The sequence below is a fragment of the Falco biarmicus genome, chromosome W (assembly GCF_023638135.1).
Source record: "Falco biarmicus isolate bFalBia1 chromosome W, bFalBia1.pri, whole genome shotgun sequence".
Classification (NCBI taxonomy): domain Eukaryota; kingdom Metazoa; phylum Chordata; class Aves; order Falconiformes; family Falconidae; genus Falco; species Falco biarmicus.
The window spans coordinates 16,879,708-16,905,226 of NC_079310.1; the positions used below are offsets into that span (position 1 = coordinate 16,879,708).

Below are 25,519 nucleotides of genomic sequence, written 5' to 3' on the forward strand. Positions count from 1 at the left end.
TCAACTGCTTCAGATGGGCCACACCAGCTCTAAGATTCTGCATCAGGAATTCAGTCTGCCTGGTGTTAGGCATAGCTGGGAAACAAGCAGTGTGTAGCCTTCAAGGGGAGAAAAAGTGTTACCGTACAAAGTTTCAAATTAGTCATTGGTTGCTGCATGTTAAATAGAAAACCTAATTTAGCAATGTTTTTTTTAAATCAGGTGCTCTGTGGATGTGTATAGTTTTAAATCCCCACTGCAAGCTGGAGCAGAAGGCCAGTTGGCTAAAACAGCTGAAAAAATGGAACAGTGTGGATGTTTGTCCCTGGGAAGATGGAAACCATGGAAACGAGCTGCCTAATTTAACCAATGCTTTGCCTCAGGGTGCAAATGCTAACCAAGGTGAGCCTAAATATATATACCGACTGCAATATATAATATAGCCTCTATCTTATATACTCTAGCCTTGCAGAGTTCAGCACTCTTTCCTGGGATGAGCAACTTTCTTGTTGAGGACTGACCATCCAAATTTATTTTCACTAATACTATTCTTGCAGAGAGGATAAATAGTGGGGCTTTTTGTGCTGGGGCTGCAATGTTTTCAAAGCAAGTATTTTTGTTTAGTTAGGTCTTAGTCCTTCTAAATACTTGTTGCATGAAAATTGGATGTATCTGAAGTATGTCATGTAAAAGCTTGTTGTTTCTTTGCTTGACTATAATCTTATATCCCTTCTGGCTTTGGATTTTTTATTTTGTTTGCAGTTACAAAGCCTTTGATACTTACTTAAAGGGAGATCTGTTGTAACTACATTAAACTCTGTGTGTGAGAAACTAAAGCAGCTATCTGTGGGATGTGCTCTGTGTTGTGCAGTCTGCATTGACAGGTGGGGGGGTGCAGAGGCAACACTGCCTTCTTGGAGGAGGTGTCTCTTCTTACTCAATATTATGTTTTCTAATCTAAAATGTGATTATCAAATCTGACAAGCCTTCTCCAGTCATCTTCAAGCAAAGGTTGCTACTTTGCTAATAACTGAAGAAGATGCAGGATATTAACTGGGGGAAAAAAACATAATCTTCAAAACCCTCAATATTTTGATACATATTTTATATAATCATGATAATATTAAATGCTTGTGAGTGATGGTACATTCGGGCTTAGATGGGTTTTTCCTTGGTTTTTTTTCTTGGAAGGTTACCTCTGAAGGTAATAGACTTGATTCATTTTTAAATCTTGCAGCTATCTGGGGACAGAAGTTCATTCAACATATAACTTTCTGCAAAAGTGTTTTGGTTTCTGGATCTCATGATGTTCAGCCCAACCTGGGCAGGCTAGTGGCAACTCTGGCATGGCATTTTAACATTCATATACACAGTGCCATGCTGACAGAGTGCTTTTGCCATAGGAAGATGTCCAGTAAGGATTATGTCAGTCCCTTGGCCTCAGTACCTCACTTTCTTTGCAGTATTTGTATATGTTTATGACAAAAAATTATGCGAGTGTTGAAAGTTAATGTCACTTCTCAAAAAGAACAACTAAAATCTTTCATGCGGTGTTTATCTGTCCCTCATCCTAGTAGCTTGGGGTCTGAGAAGGAGAGAAGCTGGGGATGCTTGAGTAGCTGTGTGCCATATACTTTCTAGATTTTTAGGGGAGTTCTGTACATGCTGTTTAATGTCCTTCATCTCTCACTGTTCCCTTTGCAAAGTCCTATTTAGCATTAGCTGTGCTGGTTTGTAGATCTCTCTGAATGCAAAGTGAATGGCACACACTTCATCTGAGCTGTTGGCTAATAGAATGTGAAATGTCATCTGCAGTCTGCTCCTTGCAGAGGAGGGGCAAGGCAGGATGCTGTCAGTTGGGAGTTGGTGAATAGGCAGAAGACAAGAATACTGTGAATGACTAATTCACATATGAATGAGTAAAAGCTGATGCAGCTTTCTGAACTTGTGAAAATGACAGATTCATCAAACAGGCCACATCGGACGGTGTTCACTCGAGCCATAGAGGCGTGCGATCTGCACTGGCAGGACAGCCACTTACAGCACATTATCTGCAGTGACCTATATACAAATTACTGTTACCATGACAACACTGAAAACTCAGTCTTTGACTCTCATGGGTGGCCCCTCTGGCATGGTAAGTGGCTAAACTGGGAGGACATTTCCATGACTTGCTGCTTTGTTCAGTTTCTATGGCATTATTTGAGGGGGATGGTGGGGAGATGAATGAAAAGCCTGGCAAAAAGAACAGAGGCTCCCTTGAAATGCCGGCTCAGTAGTAGTCATTTAAGTCTCTCTTGCATAGTTATAAAAACAAAACAAAGAAACAAAAAAGCCCTTTTGAGTAACCTAGCAAAACAGGCCATTGCAGACATGGAAGCATTGCTATTCCTCAATTATTTTCTCCATTTTAGAACATGTTCCTACAGCCTGTGCGAGGGTGGACGCATTACGATCTCATGGATACTCACGAGAAGCACTGAGGCTAGCAATAGCTATTGTTAATACACTAAGGAGGCAGCAGCAGAAACAGCTGGAAATGTTCCAGGCTCAGAAGAAAGGTAAATGTGGGGAAGAGAGAAGGGCAAAGGACATGACAAGGTGACAATACAGCAGACTGGAACTTTGCATAAGAAAACTGCTTTTGAAACTAAAGCAAAAAAGATGACATTAACTCTTCAGTCCAAATGATCATAGTGGTAATGTCACATTCTGGATGTTGGAGAGTTTTTTTAAGCTGGGTTGTGAGCTCTGCAGGGCAAGGGCTCTGTTCTGCCTTCTGCAATACATCTGACACGATGGGGCCTTTATCCCAATCAGGGGTTTTGGTTACACAGTGTAAACACTCATCCTGTGTAATTTATAGGCTTCTAAACAGAGCTTTGCATTTGGCACATCAGATATTTAAAATATTTTTTTCCTCTGACATATAATTTAGCAGAGCTATATATTTCTGAGATGGAAGCCTAAAGTTGACATTGAAGGTAACAACAAGGCAAAGTCTGCACTACAGAAATGTGGCAGTTTGTTCCAAAAGTCTCTTATGATGCTTAAAACATCACTGGAAATGAGATTTTTGAAACATTGGCTTTATAAAATGTTCTGTGGTGTTCCTCTGAGAACTACCCCTATTTTTTGAAGGAACATTCTACCAAAAATAATCCTGTGCTGAACTTTGTCATAAGTTTGAAGAGGTAGTGGAAGAAGAAAAGGATGACTTTGTGGTTAAAGAATGCACATGGAAAACCTGGAATTACATTCTTGGCTACTACAAGAACACCTTTCATTCAAATTTTATTTTAGTTCTTTGTTGCTACACTTAACTATGTGTATCCCATGCATTGTAAGCAAAAATACTAGTGTGAAGTCATGTGTGTAAATTTGTCAAGTGTATGTGCAGGTGTCTTCCCAGAAATGATCATTTAGAAATTGAAGACAAGGTAGACACCTGACTGAAAAAAAAATTAGCTAGTAGTTCCTATGTACCTCCATTTCACAGTACCCAAGGAGGAAGTTTTGAGCACTACTGTGGATCCTAGATCTTAACAAAACTTAAAAGCACTTTGTATTATTACTTAGGAGAATTTTTCTGAATCTTTTTATTGTGTAATATATCTTTCCTTAACATATGCTCCTTTAAAAGCTTTGCATGTTTTCCAGCTTCTCATACCGGGGAGGTAAGAAGGGAGGGGGCTATGTCAGTGTGTGTATGTGTGTACGTACTGCTGATAGGTGTGAAGGGTAAGGGTCTGCTGCAAGCGTGCTGGTCATGGTACTGCTCCTTTTCATTCACAGTTGCTAATGCAGTATCTAGACATTCAATACTTCTGTTAAGTTCCTTTCCCTGTGAGCAGCTTCTATAGTTGTCAACTAATATTATGCTAAAAATGGAGTGTATGAAATGCAATTCATCCTACCCCAAAACAAAGGAGTTTGTAATTTCTGTATTGCTACTCACTGCTTTTGGGTTTTTTTTTCTCTTATGTTTGGAATTTAAAAAACATTCTTTTAATACTGCAAAATACACTGGTCTTCTCTATAAGCAGATTAACTCTGCAGCTACAGTTTCAGTTCAGCAACCACCACATGCTTCTACTTAGCTTTCATTCGTGTGACTGATCTGACATCCGTGGAACCACTTGTGTGATTTAAAGTAAAATGTCTATATGAATGGAAGACTGAAGCCTTTCTTTGGCATGACACCAGTGAAGCTCATAAGGAGACACAATAGATGAAATGGAATATGAGTGAGTCAGTAAGAAGTCTCTGATATTAATCCTTTTTGGTAATATTACATGCTTCTGCCTGTCATCTTTAACACATGCTATTTGTTAGTAAGACAATTATTTACTTGTTTGTTTTTCGTATTACATATCAGTTGATTCTTAAAAAAAAGCCACCCTCCTGAACACTCAGTTCAGCAGTGTGGCTGAGTTTCACTTTGTAGCCCCACACATTTAAATAGGAATAAGAAGCAAGCTTTTAAAGCTTTGTGATAATATATATGGTTACTCATAAAGTTGGCACTTTCTGAACGAGAGCGAGCAGAGGCAGGTACAAGTTAGTGTTTTATAGGCAGAGAAACAGCATCTGTAATGGCTTGTATACAATTTTTAAATGGTCACCCATAATGCATCTGATCTCTCAAAGTTCAGTCGTGTGTATGTGTCTAGAAGAAAAAAGTTGGGAGTTGGAGTCAAAAGGGAGCTACTGCCATAAGACTCTCAGTAAAAAAAGGGATTTGGGGAATCTCTAACCTCTGTTACCACAGCCACACTTCCTTCAATTCATTGTGCTGAACAGTTTTTTCATGTTGTAACTGATTGATGGATGAGGGCTACAGAAAAAAGTATCCATGAAGGTATTTGTTGACTGAAACTTTAGAATGAAGAAAAAATCACTTAAAGAACAATTTTTTCTTGTATACCTCATTTAAACACTTTATCCTTTTTTTTCTTCTTTTTTAGGAGCTGTCATCCTGAGTTTATTACTTCAATAAATATTTAGATGCAAGATAAGCTCATATTTTATTTATTAAAATGGAATGATTTAGAATATTTTAATTTATTTAAGTCCCATCAGATTCACTTAAAATGTAAAAATGGTACTGCATCTTTTGAGTGAAGAAACGGTTGTGAATATTTTACAAAAAATAGTTGCTATAATTTTTCAGCAGACATTTTCAGAAGAGTTGCTAGTATCAAGTAAGATTTCAAAAGATACTGCAGTTTCAATTTTTTACCCATAATGCACTTTGCCAGTGCTCAAAATGTTTGACTTCTGTTCATTTTCTTTTTTTCCTCTTTTAACATATTCACAAAGGGCAATGAATTCACCCTGAAAGATATTATTTTCTCCTTCTAAGCAGAAGCTACTGGAAATACTTTGAATTCTGTACTGAGAGCATTTTAATCAGTTTTACTTCTATAATTGTTTTGAGGAGCTAACGTGTGCTCTCTTTCCCTCCCTCCATCTTTTCTGTCACAGAACTTCTCCACAAAGGAGTAACCTCAATAACAAATCTTGAAGGTTGGGTGGGACACCCTTTGGATCCAATTGGCACCCTCTTCATTAGCCTGATGGAAGCCTGCAGAGTGGATGATGAGAGCTTCCATGGATTCTCAGACTTCACAGGTAAGGCCATGCAAAAGGAGAAATCTTCTCTAAGTCTTCAGTAACTGGAGGTGGTTTTCTATCTTGCCCTTCTGAATTAGCTGTGAAGCCAGTGTCTTTATAGTATAAGAATTCACATTTGCATTCCCTAAGAAAACACAAGGGAGAGAAAATGTTTAAAATAAAATTTTGTTATAAGTTATATGAAAGCACTTCAAAAATTACCAGTTACTCATTCTTGAAGACAATTCCATTCCATATTTCATGCTTGAAATAAAAATGAACAAGACTTTATAGCAGCAACCCTCTCTACATACGTTGCTCTGTCCTCTTTGAGAAATTACAGGAAATCACAGAATTGTTGAAGTTGGAAGGCTCCTCTGGAGATCGTCTAGTCCACCTGCTCTGCTCAGAGCAAGGCCACCTAGGTTGCCCAGGACTGTGTCCAGTTGGGTTTTGAATAACCCCAAGAATTAACACTGTACAACCTCTCTGAGCAGCCTCTTGCAGTTTTTGATCATCCTCACAGTAAAAAAAGTGTTTTCTTATGCTCAGATGGAATTTCCTGTATTTCAGTTTGTGCCCATTGCCTCTTGTCCTGTATCACAGGATACAACTGAGAAGAGTCTGGCTCTCTCTTTTTTACATTCTCCAATCAGATATTTATACATTTTGGTAAGATCCTCCCAAGCCTTTTCTTTTCCAGGCTAAACAATCCCAGTTGTCTCAGTTTCTTATATGGGATATGCTCCAGTCCTTTAATCATCTTTGTGGCTCCTCACTGGATCTGTTCCAGTATGTCTATGAGGAGCCCAGTACTAGACATGGCACTCCAGGTGTGGGCTCACCAGTGCTGAGCAGAGGGGAAGGATCACCTCCTTCATTCTGGCAACGCTCCTCCTATGCAGTCCAGGATATTATTTGACTTCTTAGCTACAAGTGTACATAATACTTCAAATTGATGACAAAACACTTAAAATTTATAATATACAGGATCTATAAAGGTTATGAATTGGAAAATAGTGTTGCAGTATTGATACGTGTTTTAGGATAGGATGTGTATGCCCATTTTAACTTCAGTATTTTCTTCCCAGGAGCTTAACTGATTTATTCCTTATTCTCAATCTCTTTCCACCTCTGTGGTAGTTTCTTATCACATTCTGTGTGGTCAGAAACTTGATTCATCCCTCTACCTATGGCTCTTTTATATGCACATCCCAAATCTTCTTGGGGCTTTGCCTCAAAACACATTTTATTCAATTAGATTTTCTTCAATAAACTTCTAATCTCATATCCACCAATTCTGGAAGAACTTTAATTAAAAGAAATCAGATTCTTTGCAATTAGAAAAAAACAAAACAACCCCATGAAATAACAGTAGTGTGTGTTGAAAAGTAAATTCCCCCTACACAAGCATATGCAGTCTACCAAATGCATTCTGCCTTCTCATTTGCTGCAGCTGTCCATCTCCTTACATCTGTACATTACAACATTTTGTTCCCAAACTAGACTGTAAACTGCTAGAGGTTGAAATAGCATTTTGTCATATGGTGTATCTGTGAAGTGCCAAATGAATCAATAGTATTCTTTAAAGCAATTTATGGCTTGGTCTGTGTGGAATTTACAATAATCTTTACTAAAAGTAACATTTCTAATGTTAATAAAAGCCAGAAACATTATATATGTTTATCATAAATACAAGTGTAACAAATAAAAAAGCATGAAAAGAGCTCTAGCAAACAGGATGCTTTAAAGTTGTAGAGTTCCCAGGCCTACTGTATTTGCACAATCCTAATAGCTAAAATCTATGCAGGTGTATAAGCACCTTCCCTTTCCACTTATACAACATCAAAGCTTTAAGGAGATATGGAAATGGGTGGGGAAAAAATTGAAATAGATCTTCCAGTTTTGGCCTTATTAACACAAAGCTGGAGAAACTGCCTTTCTCCAGATCATGCAGTTTAAAATGAAAACTTTTATTTTTACTTGAGTGGGTTTTTTAAAGCCTAATTGTCCTGTGTATTTCTGCCATGTGGAATTGGATCAGGTAGTTTAGATTGGATCTTGAGATTGTGCTAGTAATTTAAATATTTTTTAAAAAATGAATACTGATAGAGGAAGCATTTGTAAATGTGGCATTATAGGCAGATTATGGATTAGAATGATTTCCTGATGTATTGTTCTTTGTGTCACCCTTTACAGAGAACATGGGGCAATGCAAATCTCTGGAGTACCAGCACCTGCCAGCACACAAGTTCTTAGAAGAAGGGGAATCTTATTTAATGCTGGCTGTGGAAGTAGCATTGATAGGGCTGGGACAGCAACGAATAATGCCAGATGGCTTGTATGCACAAGAGAAGGTTTGTCGAAATGAGGAGCAGCTCATTTCTAAGCTACAGGAAATTGAATTGGATGATACTCTGGTGAAGATTTTTCGAAAACAAGCAGTCTTCCTATTAGAAGGTAGCTCAATGTAGATATTAACTGTCTTCACTTATATAAGTGCACTGAATTAGTATTCCAGTGGAAACTGCCTTACATACTTAAGATGTATTTTAATGCAGAACTCCAGCAAAATTTTATTTCCAGTCTCTTATGAAAATTAAACATACATCAGATATCACATGACTATAGAGATAAGACATCTACTGACCTATAAGCTTTTCATTTTAATTTTTATTGCATTTTTTTCTTTAGATTTGTTGCTTGGCATAATCTCGGTATCCTAATTATACAACCCAGGCTCACAATTAAATAATACAGACATCAGTTATCATCAACAGTTCTCGGGTAGCAAATTTCTAAATCTGGCAGCTTTGTAAATGTATGAAGATTTTTACCACTGTTCCCAAGGAAAAGCTCAGAAAATTCACTTAGAATTGCTGGGGCAGAAATATAACACTTTTCTCTGTAGCAATTAGGAAAATTACTTGCCTCTGAAATTTGTATCATACATGAAAATTGAAATATATGGTCAAATACTGGGGCTTAAGGCCTGGCTTTGTGACTAAATTTTGATTAAGACAAATAACTTGTGTTTGGGAATTAGCTGGTGTATTGCAATAAAATGTGTACAAAAAAGTGCATGGTTTTGCCTTAGCTTTTAAAAAGGCTCAACACATAGCACTTAGGCCTCTTGTTCAGAAAGTAGTCTTGTGGGTTCAAAGGTTGTCTTTCTAGTTTTGGGAGTTTTTAATGGAAGAAAAATCTTTAAAGGAACCAATTAGCTAAAGGCATGATCCAAGTTTTGAGTGCTTGCTCAAGGGATAGTGGGGAGTGAGATACTGCTCTAGGTAAGTTGTGAAGACTGTTACACAGCAGTCAGGTTTTGCTTTCTTTCCGTAAGACATTTGTCTTTTAAAACTACTTCTTTAATTGAACAGATGCAGTATGTTGTTTAGGGTTCTCAGCTTTGATTCACTATTGCCCAGGTCCTTAAGCACTTTGGTACCTACTGATTTGAAACTGCAGAGAAGCTGCACCATAGGGAGAGTTTCCATTATGGTGTGGCTGTAACTGCTGCTTTATGGCCTTTGGACAAGAACAGCTGCTTGTTGGATCCAGCTATTAACCACCATAGAGGGGTTCTATGGATTATAAAATCAGTTTGCTTCATCTATTTACTGGTAAAGATGCTTTATGAGGAAAAGACAGGATTTCTCTCAAGTATTCTCTGATACTTCTAGTTTGCTACTTTGATCACTGATATTTTTGGTTTTTTAGAGTAGTAAACAAGTGATCATAGCAGGAAGTCTGCTAAAATAACTACCTACAAAATTGCTGTGGTGAGCAGCGTGCTACGATGGTCTTTCATTACTGTGTGCTGAGAAATCTGGCTTTTCTGCAATAGCTTCAGTTTACTCCAGGTTAGGCAGAAACTGCCAGCTCACATAGAGGAAAAACTGTGCAGTGATTTAAGATCCTAATCATATCAATTCTGGTTTTATAGTTAAAAGTCCTGTAGTTATAATAAAGAAAGCTTAATCCAATATGAAGATGATTTCTATGCTATTAATGCATGCTGTATGTAGCTACCAATTGAATGTGTGGGAAAGCAGAACATAAGACTGTGTTTTAAGAACCGTTCTAATTTTTCTGTTTGACTGCTAAGTTAATAGCAGAATATATTTTCATATAAACGCTTTGTCATGTATTCTTCATGTCCTAACTGAGTTTCTGGCTGGACCACCAACTGGCAAACATACACAAAATGGCTTCTTTCATTGAAGCAATGCTGTCTAGTTTTGAATAGCTTTCAACTTCATTTTAAATGATTGAGAGACATGCTGTCACCTAATTAATCTTCATTGATGTTTCCTTTGTGATCAGCCCCAGTCTTCAAAAATGCCCACCTATGGAGCTCAGAATTTTTTTCATGCCTAGTGATTATTATCTTTGCATTTTGTGCTAAGGCACCAGTCAGAAAAACATTGCTGAAACAGCTGTGCTGGTCCAAGTTGTTACCATGTCTCTCTCATGGAGTTCATCATCTTCTGCAGCAGAAGTGGTTGAATACATTTTGTGAGTATTCCTCATCTACTTCAGTGTAGGGTCAGCCATGTTAGTTTGAACCACTGCTGGAAGCTATGACATGTGTGACTGCAGTGAAGAAGTGTGCTCACACAGTCATTCATCCATCCAAGTATGGTAGGATGGAATTTCTAGTAGAAGAGGAAGTAGTAACTTCTAGGACTGGTGGCTGCTATTTGTGCAATAATTATCCAATTATACTTAATGTAAGATTCTTATTCTGTATCTTGCAATATTTAATGCCTGGACCTCTAGCTGCTGAAGTAAAAAACTGCTTGACACAGTTTTCCTATTAATAGGAATAACAGTCTTAAGGTTATAGGAAAAAATGTAAAAATGGGATTCATATGCACCATGAACATTCAGAACTTGGCAAGCAAATAGTTTCATTTATTTTTTTTAAATCATCAAAGTCAAAGTACTGCACTGAGTGTGAGCAAAATCCATTGCCCCAACAACAGGAATAGTTTCCCCACAATAAATACAGTTTTTAAGATTGTGTAGCTATAATGGACTAACAAAAAAGCAGCCTTGGTGCAAGATCTGACCTAGTCATCTGGAGACCAAGTCCAGACCAAAGGGTTATTTAAATGCCTAATGTCAGGTGAGACATTAATAGGGATCAGGTGCTGCTGTTGTGATTTGTCATGTACTTTAATTGAAGATGCATGTTTTTCTACTGTAACTACTAATTTTTTTTTCTGGTGGATTTGTGATAAAGCAATTATGCACCAACAGAGGGTGTATAGGGATTCATGTGCACAATATAACTATGCAGAGGCAAAGGTAGGATTATTATCCTCTACTTTTGCATACCATAAACTTGTTGAATGAGCCCCATGGAGCCCTGGAACCATTCTGTCATTTGTATGTGCACTGGTAGTGTGCTTAGTACTCTACAATTTGCAGTCTGTCTTGTTGGCTCAAAGAATAAATAGCATTTAATATACTTGTAATATATTTCCCAAAACTATCAATGTAACTTTACCTTTTGTATAGCAAACTGTCTCTGAATACCAATTCTAACTCAAGGTATAATGAATGTTTTTTAAGGCCCAAAAGTTGGGTTTTAACAGTCTGTAAAAAACAACATTCTCTTTCCCACAGCTGGACCATATAGTGGTTTAGGCGAACTCATCCATCGAGAGAGTGTTCCAATGCACACATTTGCCAAGTATCTTTTCACCTCTCTCCTACCTCATGATGCTGAATTGGCATACAAAACTGCACTGAGAGCCATGCGGTATGTATTCACAAGTCATCTAGAAAGAGCACAAGTAGCTGTTTGGAAAAAGGGATAAAGCTTTGTAATCAAGACCTAGTCTTTTTTTCTAAAAGAAGTATTGTTCCCTTTAAGGAGAAATTACTTTGGTTCTGTCATCTGTAAAAGCAATTGATGTCTGTAGTAACTACAGTAGAATCATTTATAAATGTACAATTAATGTTTATCTGCAACTGTAAAAACAGTGTTCTATGTTACAAATCCTTTTAGAATTCCACTCTTGGGGCATGTGGTTTTGTGTTAAACAACAGCTTTAGCACATGTGTTCTCTTACTGATGTGGTTGTGTGTGTGTGTGTGATGGTAGTGGTGAGGAAATGAGAAAAGAGGCATCTCACCAGCGGTCTCAGGATCATGTGCTGCTTAGCAGATGATAGAACTATATGTTCCACCAGCTGCCTTTATAAATTAATTTCAATGATAGATTTGAAACCATATGGTTTGGTCTGAGCCAGTACTTTTTTCTTGTGCTTCATAACTAAGCAGTCTTACACGCTTCTGGGTAAATGTTGGGATTTAAATGGAGTAGTATGTCATATGACAACAAATTGTCTAAATTGCAGGGAAAAAGATGTTTCTCAGGGAGTGCTCAGTGTGTGTTGGCTTTATCTCAGATCAGGCCAGATTGTTAATGGTGGCTAAGAAGGGCCTTCTGATGAAAGTTCCAAGGACCTAAATGATCAGTGATAAATCTATGTAGTCCACATATGGTGCAGGGAAGAAACTGGTCCCATCCGGATTGTCTGGTCACTGTCAAGAATTTATAGTAAATGATGGTTGATAAAGAATAGCCGCAACTGAATACAAAGAGCAATAAAGTCCTAGACTTTAAAAAAAAAAAAAAAGCATTGAGTTTTTGTGGTCATTTTTATCAAGAATGATTGCAGTGATTGAAGGACACACTATGCACATAAGTAGCATTTAGCTTCATCAGACAGGTTGTGTCCTAGTGGTTTGGAGGTATGTATTCTAGAGTTAGTTTCTCCAGAAAGCTAAATAGGGAGAAAATAATTTTGTGTTCAAAGAACTGAATGGGAGGGCATGCATAAGAATAAAACATAGCTACTATCAGGTGAGGCCAAAGGTCTGCTTAGCCTGTTGGGGGGGGGGGGGGGGCCTCCAAGAGTGTCTAATAGTGGATGTTAGAGAAAGAGTCTAAGAAATATGAAGAGTGACCTTGCATACATGCTGCTTATGATTAGAATTTTAGGAAATAGATTGAGAAGACAAAAGTGCATTACTGATGAACTGTCAAGAACATTCAAACATATGATCAGAAGCTGTCCGGGCCATCTAGATACACCTCTTTTTCATTGCAAATTAAGTGCATCAATAACCCTGGTCATACCAGATCAGCAAGATAGTACAAAATGTGTGTTGTATGGTTGTGGGTGGTGGGGTTTTTTTGTTTTGTGGTGGATGTTTTGAAAATTTATAAAGTAGACTTATGTCCCTATATTTAATTCCAGTCACTACCTTAAAGTATTTCTCAGAGACTGTGGGGAGTTTTCCTCCTTAAACTAAACTACTGAAACCATATTGAAAGTCTGGAATAGACATCTATCAGCAGCTTTACACAGTGCACTGAATGCTTCAGTGAATGTGATGGCAGCATGCCATTCCTCTTGAAGAACGATTTATGCTTTCCCCAGAAACAAATTGTAACTGAAAACTTCTTTTCTGGAAGTTTCCTTTCTCAACCAGAAAAACAAGCAAGGCACTGAAAGACCTAAATGATGAAATCTCTAGTTAATCATGGGGAGCTCCAGCCACCTTTTGTCATGAAGCTGCCATCTCAGCCAAAGTAGTTACTTCTCAAACAGACCAGTATAAGAAAGAGTTGTCTGTTTGTTTCCATATGGTAAAATCACAAGAGACATCAGCATAATCAGGGCTGTTCTCCATAGCTCTCTTGGCATCACTTTATAAGGCAGATGAGAGTTCAGCTTTTTTGTATTTTTTATATTTTTTATATTTTTATATATATTTGGCACTCTTAAGAAATATGGACCACTATCTTGAACTGTGGTGATGGCAGATGCAGACACTTTCTATTCCGTGTCTATCTGCATTCCTCGGCACTTCTCAAAAATTCTCATAAAGAATTTGGTTACTCTTTCCATTCACACCAAAGTGATAGTTCAGTGTACAAAGCACTCCTAATGCAAACCAAAGGAAAAACTAACTAAAACTAAATGTTGCTTTGAGGGGGGGGGGAAGAAGAAAGCAAACATGAAGATTGGATGTCTGTCTCATGTTTGTGAGGTGAAATGGATCAGAAGAGGGAAATTTGAGCATCCCTTCCTCCATGGTATGGGTAAAATATTTCTACACAGAAATCTGCAGTTGCTCATGCTTTTAGAAGTGGAGCATATTTCTTTCTTCACTTGAACATTTATCAAAGTTAATTTCCTAAGACTACAGATAGTTGCTCTCCAGACATAAGTGTTTAGTGTTAGTCTACACACAAGTCTACACAGGTCATTGACACATGATGGCAACTCTGGAGTATTTTACCTCTCTGTATGCAAAATCATCTGTTGCTGTTTCATTTTTTTTTAATCCTCTTTCAGTGTGTGGAACACTCAGTGTGAAATTAATGGAAGATGAGACTATAAAGCCTTTCATGCATACACCTCAGGTCTGCAAGGACAGGGTGTGCTATCCTTGATGGTCACTTCTGCCTACAGTTCTCTGCTTGCAGCACTGAAACATATGGAGTAGAGCCTTGGAGAATGTGGATCAGTGGTGACCTAGTTGACTGCTCACTTGGAATCTGAACTTGGATGGCTTAGTTTGGCTGATCCCTTGTTAAGCCTGAATTTCAACCCAGGCTCTGGGAGTCAGACTTTAATAGTGATGCTTAATCACAAAGTAGCTTTGCTAAAACCTATAATTGATGTTTGAAAAGGAAAAAAAGTGAAGAATGCTATATCTGCTTGTGCTTGTTATGATGTTCCCTAATCTTGCCAGAATTGCACAAAAGCCACCAATTCACAACAGCATTTCTTTTCACAGCAAAGGAACATAAAAGCTGGCAATGAAATTCAAAGTGACAAAAGATTTTCCCAAAACAGCCTCTTTCATGCTCTTTGTCTATTTACTGTTATTCATAACCTAATAATCCTTTTTGCATTATGTAGTCGGAATTTTTCCTGTTTGTTGAAACTATTTAATAATGCATCTTTTTTTCTTCTCCCTCTCTCTGTGCTTGGAAAAAATCAGCTGAAGAGTTTATATGTATTTTCTTTTTATGTATATAAAGCTATATAAAGAGGTGTTTCAGTGGTACTAGGGAAGAGATTTGACTCTTGATACAAATCAAAAGCAAAGTCTTTTTTTTCATATTAGCATGCACATTATCAAATGTTGGTAGGCTAGAGTTTAAGGACTTTAAAAAGTAGTTCATATTTGAACAGTAAAATGTCCTTTTTGGTATGTCTGAATTTATTGCAAGGTCAAAATCCAAATTACTTGTTGAATATCCCTCTCCCTTACTTTGAGCATTTTCAAGTAAAGAAAGTATATTCCAAATATTGGAAAATATTTACATGTTCTCACTATGATGGAGAGCTACTCCACTTTCCTTACTGAGGGCTGTGGTTCAAAGACTGAAACAAGGCAGGGGAAAAAAGCTTCAGCTCTATGGATGATGCAGAAAGTCTCTGCTGCCATGGCTAATGGATGGCTTAAATGTCCTGTGAATTCCTGCAGATGCCCACTGATGTAGACAAGTTTGGAAAATGGACTTTTAAGTTTCCCCAAGAAGAGAAGTGATTTTCCAAGATCTTTATACCCAAAACTGCACATTTCATAAACAAGGTCAAGTGTTCTTGCAGCTTTAGTTTTGCTTATGAGTAACCTAATATAATAATTATTTAATGAAAGAGGATTTCTTCCTTATTTCAGGTTGCTAGTATTGGAATCTACAGCTCCTTCAGGAGACATGCCCCGCCCGCACCATATTGCATCAGTTGTTCCAAACCGGTATCCCCGCTGGTTCACCCTAAGTCACATTGAATCCCAGCAGTGTGAGCTGGCATCGACCATGCTAACAGCAGCCAAAGGTACATCACTGTCAGTTACGTACTCAACTACATGTATGCTTTTAATATTGGATGGAATAAATAGATTATAAAACTTGTGTTTAGGAATCCAAATTGCAGTCTGACAGAAGCTTGAAATAGGAACAACAAACTGAACTGACTTAAAGTGGTTAAGCTAACTAGATGGTAGCCAGATGGGCTTGGTTTGAGGCTGATGAGGCAGCTTTTTGTTCTTCTGACACATGATATAGGCTTTGAAACCCAGGAGTGGACAAATCACTTCTAAAATTCACAAATCAGGATGACTTTTGGCCATGTACTACACTAACACCATCAGGCACTAGACGAGTTTGAGCTGTCTTGTATCTTTAATTCATGTGATTTAATTATGGAAGTTTTATAAAAAACCAAAATGTGTATAACTGAAACATCATACTATTGCATAGCAATGGCACACTCAATTATAATGCATCTCTGGATGTTTTGGGAGCTTGTTCTGTTTTGGTGATTCTGTTTGCATCTTGCAGGTGATGTTCGGAGACTGGAAACAGTGTTAGAATCCATCCAGAAAAATATCCACTCCTCATCACACATCTTCAAACTTGCCCAAGATGCATTTAAAATAGCAACACTCATGGACAGCTTACCAGACATCACTCTTCTGAAAGTTTCTCTGGAGTTGGGCCTTCAGGTATTTCCCTTGTTCATTATTACTACAGTAGAAGACAGGAATTTGACCCTGTGTTGGTGGGTACAGCTCTTTAAGTCACTGAGGACCATACCCTCTTTGGGGCTCTGTCTAGAATTTTTAGATTCTCTTTTCTGATGTAAAGCACAGTTGACTGGTAAACACAGAGCAAGGATCTGTGTAGCCCCTTTGTGCCATTCAAGTGGAAGAGAGAGCTGGGAGCAGCTGGCTGCAGGGCACTCCTCTGTTCAGGGGTGAGAGAGGACCAATGCAATGGGTTCAGGAGTATATGTAGGGATGGCTAGAGAGCAAAATTATTCTGCTTGCCAGAAATGCACTTTTGCAGATCTTTTGCATGGCCTTGAGGGGTTTCTTATCATTCCTCCCATCCTTCCCTTCCTTTGCTTCAAATGAGATTTGGTAGGTGCTTGTTGAATTACTAGAGAAAGCCAAGGTTAACCATAATGACCTGTTTCTAAGGCAGACTGTGCTAACAGCAGCCCTTGCTTCCTTCATCAAATCCTGCACTCCACAAGCTGTGGGATGTTCATTTGCATCAGACTCAGCTTGACATGTGCAAGAACCTCAGATCAGTTTTCAGGCTCTTAGGAGAGACTTTACAAGCTAAAAGGAGACAGCTAAGTTTTAGGGTTTTTTTTCCTGTAAAAGCCTTACAGTGTCAGCACTGTCTTCAGTGGCCTACAGATGCTTTCCCCTCTCCTGCCCACCAACCTAATGGCAATTACATTGTCTATATTTGCAATCTAGTAATTGACTGCTTATGATGTGCCCTATAAAACTCTGTTTCTCCCCTCACCTGGCAAACTGAACAGCAATGTCCTTGCAGGTATACTGTTCTGTTTCTCAGCTATAACAATGACAAGTTGGACTGGTTAGGCTGAGGAGATGATACCAACAATTTCACAACTCTGTCACTGGGATTTCTGTTGATAGAAAAGCCTTTAATATTGTTCTAGATTTGGGAGTAACATATGGACTCCTGTGTTCTTTCTCCCTATTTCCAATGGCAGCATGTGTTATGTGACTCAGCAGAGGGAAGACATTTAAACTAGCTGTGGCCAAATGGGCATGGAGCATCTCAGGTGTGTTCTGTCCTTCAGAACCTTACTGGCACAGAGACTGTAAGATCTGCAGGTACAGGAAGGGCTTCTATTCTATGCTACATCAATGCAAGTATTACCACACACGTGCAGACAGGTACTGCTGGCAGAACTGCTGAGCAAGTTAGTGCAAGTAATCACTTGATACTTATTTGACAAGTTGTGTCCTTTCTCTGAAAGCCTGTAAATAAACCTTCTTCCAATGTTCATGACAAAGAGGTTTCACATTGGTGCGGGAACTAATGGTTGGTTGGCCATTTCTTGCATCTCTTATGGGTAGTAAGATCTTCTGTTCTTCTAGAATAAGAAATTCTTATTTAAAAAAAATTCATCAAGACAAAGTCAAGGTTATTCTCTGTGGAAGAGAGCTTGGCTTTCAGATAAGCTATGTAATTCCCAGGGGCGCTTTTTTTCATTTTCAGACTTACTAACCTGTTGAGAAGCTCTCTTCAATTGATAGCACAGATCTTGGATAGAACTTAGACATATCTGGAACTCCCTTTTAGGAAGAGGTGGCTCAAGAATGTATTGAGCAGAAGTGAAATAGTTCTTTGGCTACATGGGCTACAGTATAAATTAATTTCAGCTCCTCTTTGGTCAAGATATCAGTATATGCTTTATTTGAAATCCTTGGGAATTTTTTATCATCAGTAAAGGGCTCCTCTCTTAGTGCTCTCAGCTTGTCACTTCAATCAAATGAAAGGAACCTAATTCCAGAATAGTTCAAGTCAAGAAACATTTCCAGGTCAAGAAACTAGATATAGCATTGGGGTTTTGCTTTCAAGTTAGGACTGTCTACACTGGAGCTGCTATTATGTCCACTACGCATGCTGAAGGCTCTTGTGACCAATGATCCTTTTATAGACCATCACAGCGAGGGAAGTCATCAGAGAAGTAGTCATTCATGCCTCTTTTTTTTTTTTTTTTTTTTTTTTTTTTAACCTCCTTCCCTCCCTCACCAGTAGCAGAATTCAGTCCATAACCCTGTATTTTCTCTTGGATTCACTCTACTTGGGGAAAGATGAAAATTAATCTTGGATATTGGAAGAGTGTTAGCCTTCAATTTGTGTGTGCATTTTGATACAGGAAGTCACCTAGACTCTTTCTCTTTGATGGAGAGAATATGACAGATATTTGTACTCCAAAGCATTTTGACTTGGGGATGCCTGTTTGTCTTCCAAAAAGACTTCAAGCAAAGGCTGGTTCCATAATTTGTTAGCTATATTTTCATACTTTAAAATGTGTTGGGTTGCTCCTCACATATCAAATTAGTTTCTCTCAAAATGCTGTTCTCCAATCTAGCACTTAAATTACTGTTTAGTCGAAATGATACCATGACGTCTGAGGCCAACCAAGCTGGCCTTATGCTGTAACTTTGAGTGATGTACAACCAGTCACCAAGCTTCCAAGGTGTGAAATGTTTGGAGGCTAGCATGGAATCACTGATGGTTGTTTATAACCAGACTTCTTAAAAATCATCTGTGCATTTGTGCTCCTCGGCAGTCTTTCCATCTTCTTAATTATCCTATCTACAGCTTAGGACTTAAAGGAGGTGGCAAGAATAACAAATATAACAGAGGGCTACGTGCCATTTTGAAGTCACCTTAGGATGGGGGGGGGGGGAAATATGGGTTGAGAACCCTCTTACAAATGCTGCTGACTCCAAGCTGTTTTGTGAGTGCATTTTATGAGTTAATATGTAAAGATCATCGCTGAAAGCTCTGATTGACCTATTATGCTCTTTGCTTAATTGCTACAAGTAGTAATACCATAGTATGATCAGTGATATTGTAAGGGGAAAACTACTTGCTTTCTTCATCTAGATGTCTGATGTCTGTAGGGTCTGTCCAGTTAGATGAAACAATCTTTCCATGCAATTTCCATGCAGTGTTTGTTTTACTGCATAAACATATTTGCCCACATTTTGAGAAACAACATAGGCAATAACTGCAACTGATGTAAAATATGGGCACTGCAATCAGAGCTTATAGTCCTTTTTCTGTGATTCTGATGGTTTTACAATGGAACTTCTTTGCAGAGTCTCCTTGTTCAAAGACAGAAATCATCACTATGACTTAATAAAAATATCTGGATATATCTGGAAGTATGTGTGTATATTTGTCTTTGCAGCATAAGCAGTCTGTCAAATCACAGTACACACTAACTCCTGTCTGTATTGTTGAAGTCAATGAAAAAAAATGCAGATGGGAGAAAAATTAGATGGGTTAGTTTGCCCAACAAGAGTTGACATGTTTCTACTTTAAAGACTAACATACATAGAGGGAGGAGACACAATACAGTTTCATTTGAATAATTGGTAATTGGTTGTGCTTGGGGGGGGGGGGGGGGCTTTTTTGTGGGGTTTTTTTTTTGGGGGGGGGGTTCTTCTCCCCAAATAAAACAATTTCTCCTCTAGCCTTGAAGGACCTGCAGCTAGAATTACTCTCTGTATGCTCTTCTAAGATAGCTGAGCAGTATTTGTCAAGCCTTTTGACATATCAGCTAAAAAGAGAGTGGAAAGGGCAAGAGGCTGCCATTTTGAACCTCAATGTATTTGAGTAACTTAAATCCCTAATTGCTGGTATATTGTCTTGGTTTTGCAATAGGATTAATTTGTATTTTGTTTGTGTTGTTTTAATAGGTGATGCGGATGACGCTGTCAACACTGAATTGGCGACGGCGGGAAATGGTGAGGTGGTTGGTAACATGTGCAACAGAAATAGGTATGTTCTGAGATGCTTCTCAAGGGATCTTGCCTTTTTGTCAGCTAATCTTAGAGGGCTTGATCTTGTTTGTCAACACCCAGGCTCTGCAAATGTCTCCCACTTTCTGTTCATCTATAAAATTCCTTTGGTTACAAGACATTAATTATGGCAATGATGAGTGGATTTTTTGAGCATGTGATAGAATAGGCACAGGCCAAGTGAGACAGTAGTTGAGTAATGCAGTGTGACTTCTTTCCCCTGCAAGGTAGGGACATGCATAACCTCATGGGAAATACCCCAGATTAAGTCCCTGGATAAATCCGAACTTAGAGTGTAATGCATCTTTGTTATGTGGCTATGACACCATGCAGGCCTCTCATCTGCACTGGAAAGCAAACCAAACAGTAATGCACCCATCTTTAACCATGTAAGGTGAAAATAAGGTGGGAGCAGAACTAGCCTCATACTTAGAGGATAGTAGTGGGAGAATAAATAGCGCACTCAGCAGGACATTATGTTCATTTCTGAGCTTTGCCATAAATTTCTTGTGTCTTGATGAGGTGTCCTTTAGCTTTTGTATTCCAGTTTACCATCTGCAAGATGAGTATACAGAATCTGAAAGTGAAGATGAGGGTATTAAAAACTGTGTAGCTGTAAAAAAAACCAAAAGATCAGCAGCTGTGGTAGTGAGGACAATATAAGTACTATAAGGAAGCAACTTTAATTGTCACTAAAGTATTTTTGGAAAGTATGCTTCTCTACTGTATTTACTGTATTATTCTGTTACTGTATTATTTTTCATATATCTGAGTTGGATTGTATCACATAGATGCTTCTTGAGTTTCAGAACTTCACAGGATTGCTGCTGCTTATTCTCTGGATTAGTTTATTCTTTGCTTTATGCTTAACTGGTAAATTAATGTTGTCAGTAGCATGGGAAAGTACAACTTGCCTTTGTATGTCCTCAGGCAGAAAATGGTTTGTGTCTGCAAATTTTCATGCAATGCTCTTGTTTTATTGCTTTTATATCTTTGCTAAGGTAATTATTACTAAGGCTGTCTTGCAAATATTAGTGCCCAAGTATTATTTTGTGTAGTTACATATTGGCAAATAAAATGCTGGGTTTAATACTGCTTTAAATTAGTTTACATATTCTAATAGAATAGGCCCATAAAGAAACTTTAATGTCACACAAAGTACTCTTGAGACTTAATCAAGTTGATAAAACAAGAAATCTGTTTATTTAAATGAAGATCTGATATTTTCTGGTGATGCTGAATTTTTGCACAAGTGAAGGGGTGCACAGGAGATGGCAGAGCCCTACAGAGAACAGGACCTCTGGGTGTGGTTTAGGTGGGCTCACAGATGTGTGTAAGCTGCCTCTAGCAATAATAAGACACTCTAGTTGGCTATAAGATCCAATTTATGGAACTCATTAGTCACTGTTTCTCCTTTCCCCCCCTCCCCAGGAATAAAGTGATACTAAGGAAAACAGATATTTTAGATAATATCCAGTAGTGCATACTGCTCAGAGTATTTCCCTAATAAGGATCTTGATGTTCAGTTGCATATGTATTTGATACAAGATGTATCTGAAAAGCCTATTTGGAGGGGGTTAGGATTTTTTTTTTTTTTTTTAAGGTGTGCTTAGTATTAAATGCCATGGTGTTCTATTAAATGAGACATTTACCATGCTTTCATATTCTTTTATGCATGCGCTGTACCTTGAAATGCACATTGAGAAAAGACATTAAAATTGCCTTTTCAGTGTTCAGTGTGAGGGCTGCTTTTAAGTGATGGGATGAGACCAAATGAGCCAGAACTTGTTATCCAAATTGTCTTAGATAACAAGTAAAACAGCTCAGTTGTCACACTAGGAGATTAAAGCTTATCTTGCAGGCTTTTCTGTTATTATCTGCATTTTGGTGATTGCTACAGAGTTTGCACAGTAGCCTTTGTTTTAATGTCCTTTTTCAGCTGTGTTATCTGATTTAGCCCTTCTTGCTGAAGCACGTCTCCCTGGATGTACTGGCAACGTCTTAGACTTGGAAAATGTAATCTTTTGCTGAACATCTGTATCTGCTAGGTGTTATCAGTTGTGGCTAATCCTTTCTTTCTCTCTCCAGGTGTTTATGCACTGGATAGTATCATGCAAAACTGGTTTACACTTTTCACTCCAACAGAAGCCACTAGTATTGTTGCTACAACAGTGATGTCCAACAGTACCATTGTCCGTCTGCATCTGGACTGCCATCAGCAGGAGAAGCTGGCCAGCAGTGCTAGGACGCTTGCTCTACAGTGCGCCATGAAGGATCCTCAAAACTGTGCCCTCTCTGCACTGACCTTATGTGAAAAGGATCACATAGCTTTTGAGACTGCTTACCAAATTGTTCTAGATGCTGCTACAACCGGCATGAACTACTCACAGCTTTTTACTATAGCACGATACATGGAACACCGTGGGTACCCCATGCGGGCCTACAAGCTGGCCACTTTGGCCATGACACATCTCAACCTGAGTTACAATCAGGACACGCACCCTGCCATTAATGATGTTCTGTGGGCATGTGCACTCAGCCACTCCCTTGGGAAAAATGAGCTAGCAGCTATAATACCTCTGGTGGTCAAGAGTGTCAAATGTGCAACAGTACTGTCAGATATTTTGCGTAGGTGTACTTTGACCACTCCTGGCATAGTGGGACTTCATGGAAAGAGGAACTCTAGTAAGCTCATGTCACTGGAGAAAGCCCCTTTAAGACAACTCTTGGATGCCACAATTGGAGCCTACATTAATACAACTCATTCACGTCTCACTCACATCAGCCCACGACACTATAGTGAGTTTATAGAGTTCCTCAGCAAGGCCCGAGAGACCTTCTTAATGGCTCATGATGGACACATCCAGTTTACACAGTTTATTGACAACCTAAAACAAATCTACAAAGGCAAAAAGAAACTGATGATGTTGGTTCGTGAGCGATTTGGTTGATGAAAATGGGGGGGGGGGGGGGAAGGTGGTTTGTTTTTACTTGAGCCTGCCTTTGTATCCTTTTGAACTTAAAGAAACAGCCACACCGGTATTATATGTGTATAGTTATATTGAGTTTGCAAACTAAACTGTCATGTTGTGAAAGTTTGTGTATTTACATTTTTTTTTCCTTTTTTCTGTTTTGAGTGTGAGAGAGGTTAAAAAAAGGTTTGGTTTACACTGAGTATATGTTGTCAAGTGGCAAAAGCCCACATTGCTCTCCTGTCCTTTCTGTATATGTTCACAGCCTCAAAAACAAACACATATTGCAATGGCTTTAAAAACCAAACAAAAACACCTCCATCCTGTGATAAGTACCTCAAATGGATTCAGCTTTACTACTTTGTAATTCATCCTTACATTTCAGCATATTTAAACAAACCAACAAATGAAATACTAATAGTTAAAAGGCTGACCATGTGGCTTTGCAGTGCTGTTCATCCAGAAGCATGGCACACAATGCTTGTGCATGTGGAAACTTAGCGACTGTCAACATACATTCTCAGGGATTTCTCAGAAAAAAATTTAAAAAGAATGAGAGCATTTATCATACTGTATATATATTATAGTATATGTCTGAATATTGAAAAAATATAACTTTAATTTATATTTTAAAAAAAATCTATGTAATGTAAAATACTTGAAGCTGCAGTAGCTTGGTTTTAAACAAAAAAGAAAACCTATTTGAAGGACTGTAGTGCTCCTTACTTCAGGGTTGGCTCAGGTAGTGAACTATATGCTGGGCATCTATGCAGAGCCACCTTTTGGATTGCATGGTTGGACTGATACCTATTGGGGGAAATTTTATATATATTTATACAACCCATGTACACATATGTGTACACATGCTTGTAACAGGCACTATAATAAAGAGAGACAACAAAAAATATACAGCCAGAGCAACAAGCCTATAGCATTAAGAATACAGTATGCTAGAATTGAGGTTTGTGCCTCCTAGCCTAGGAAACTTAAAGAAATATCCTTTTTCACACAAAATGCAAAATTATTAACATGATACATTACACATTTTCAGTAAGCTAATAATAAGCTAACCTTTGTGCACAAATATATTTATTATATATATTCTGCATAAGTATTTTGACTTTGTGCAGGACAAAGTTGTGTAGATATGACTGTTCTACTTCTCAGTTTGTTTTTTTTAAATATTTTCTGTAGATTTACTCAAAGGCAGCCTTCTATCTTTCCTTGCCTTAATGCTTTAAGGTAACCAAACTGGAGATCTAACTACCAAACCATTCATTATATTATTAAATACCAACTTCGGTTACAGTATAGTGTTTTTACTTTAGCTGATTGTTCTGTGTGCTTTTTAAAGCAGTTTTTATGTTTTGGTGCAAAAGTTGTCCAGTGTCTCTTGTTCCCTTCATTAGAGAACATGCTAGAGGTATGTTTGTAGGAGTTTTTGTTCAGAAAAACTATTTTATGCTCTCCATTTTATTTATTATAATAAGTAAAAAGGTTGTATTTCATCACCCATGTAAACATGCTCATGAAGTTGAAAGTAATTGAGATTTGATATGCTGATACCAATTTAACTAAATCACTGTTTTATAAACTTGTTAATGATCAACAACTTTGTTTTGATTAAAATTAGTTTTTTGAAAGTTGATTCTGCCTCCTTTATGGTGTCTGTTACTGGAGCTGAATTGTGTATTGATAGTTCATAGGTCTTACATGCCCAGCAACTACGGCATATTATGGTGATAAGCAATATGACCACCAAGACCCAGAAAGAAATGTTTTGTTCCTCAAAAATATGCTGAGGAATTGTCACAGCACTATCCAAACTAGCCAGCTGCAACAAGGCTTTTACCATCCCATACCAGGTTAACTTCAATAAGTAGTTCCCACACCTTGCCCTGGCACAGCCACCAATCCCTCACAAGGTTTCAAAAGTTCATCTACAGTCAGTGCTGTTTCTTCAGCCTCTCCAGGCAAATCCACCTTGCTTCTTGCCTCTGCTGCATCCAGAGTCTTTCTCTTCCAGGCTCTTCTTCCAGCCAGCCTCTCCTCATCCAGGCCCCCTTCTCCCAGGGCCTCCCCTTGTCCCTCCTACATTCAGGGTACTCTCCCTTCTCCCAGGTCTCTCTTCATCCAGTGCTCCTCTCCTATACCCCTTAGAGCTATTTAACTACTTAACAGGAACCAGCCACAGCTGCACCTTATCCACATCAGCCAACCCACCACCCCTGAATCCAGCCCACAGCTGTATATTATCAATATTAACCTGCATTAATTACTCTATAATTCTCCTACAATTCCCCTCCTTTTTTTCCTTTTCCTTCTTAGCATTTCATGCCTTATGTTTTTAACAATCATCACAACCTTTTCACAAAAGGTTTTAATACAGTCCAGACAACTTGTCCCTGAACTCACACACATATCCCTTCTTCACTTTTATCTTGGGCTTTTCAGCTTCTGGGGGCTGATCACCTTTCTTCTCATCTGCTTTCTTGATATCTGGGATTTTGTTTCCTTCAGAGGGGGGTTCTGATGAGCTTATAGTA

General features: G+C 38.3%; 1 protein-coding gene across 1 annotated transcript in view; it reads left to right on the forward strand.

Annotated features, from left to right (window-relative positions):
• LOC130141960 (zinc finger SWIM domain-containing protein 6-like) overlaps window positions 1–24,621 on the forward strand; it is a 114,580-nt gene extending 89,959 nt beyond the window's left edge. Inside the window, 10 exon segments of the mRNA XM_056323294.1 lie at window positions 202–381; window positions 1,940–2,116; window positions 2,394–2,540; window positions 5,467–5,613; window positions 7,795–8,055; window positions 11,230–11,365; window positions 15,313–15,470; window positions 15,977–16,140; window positions 19,900–19,981; window positions 22,090–24,621. Of these exon segments, the coding sequence (XP_056179269.1) occupies window positions 202–381; window positions 1,940–2,116; window positions 2,394–2,540; window positions 5,467–5,613; window positions 7,795–8,055; window positions 11,230–11,365; window positions 15,313–15,470; window positions 15,977–16,140; window positions 19,900–19,981; window positions 22,090–22,952 (2,315 nt within the window). The 3' untranslated portion in view covers window positions 22,953–24,621.
• Window positions 24,622–25,519: the final 898 nt, after the last annotated feature.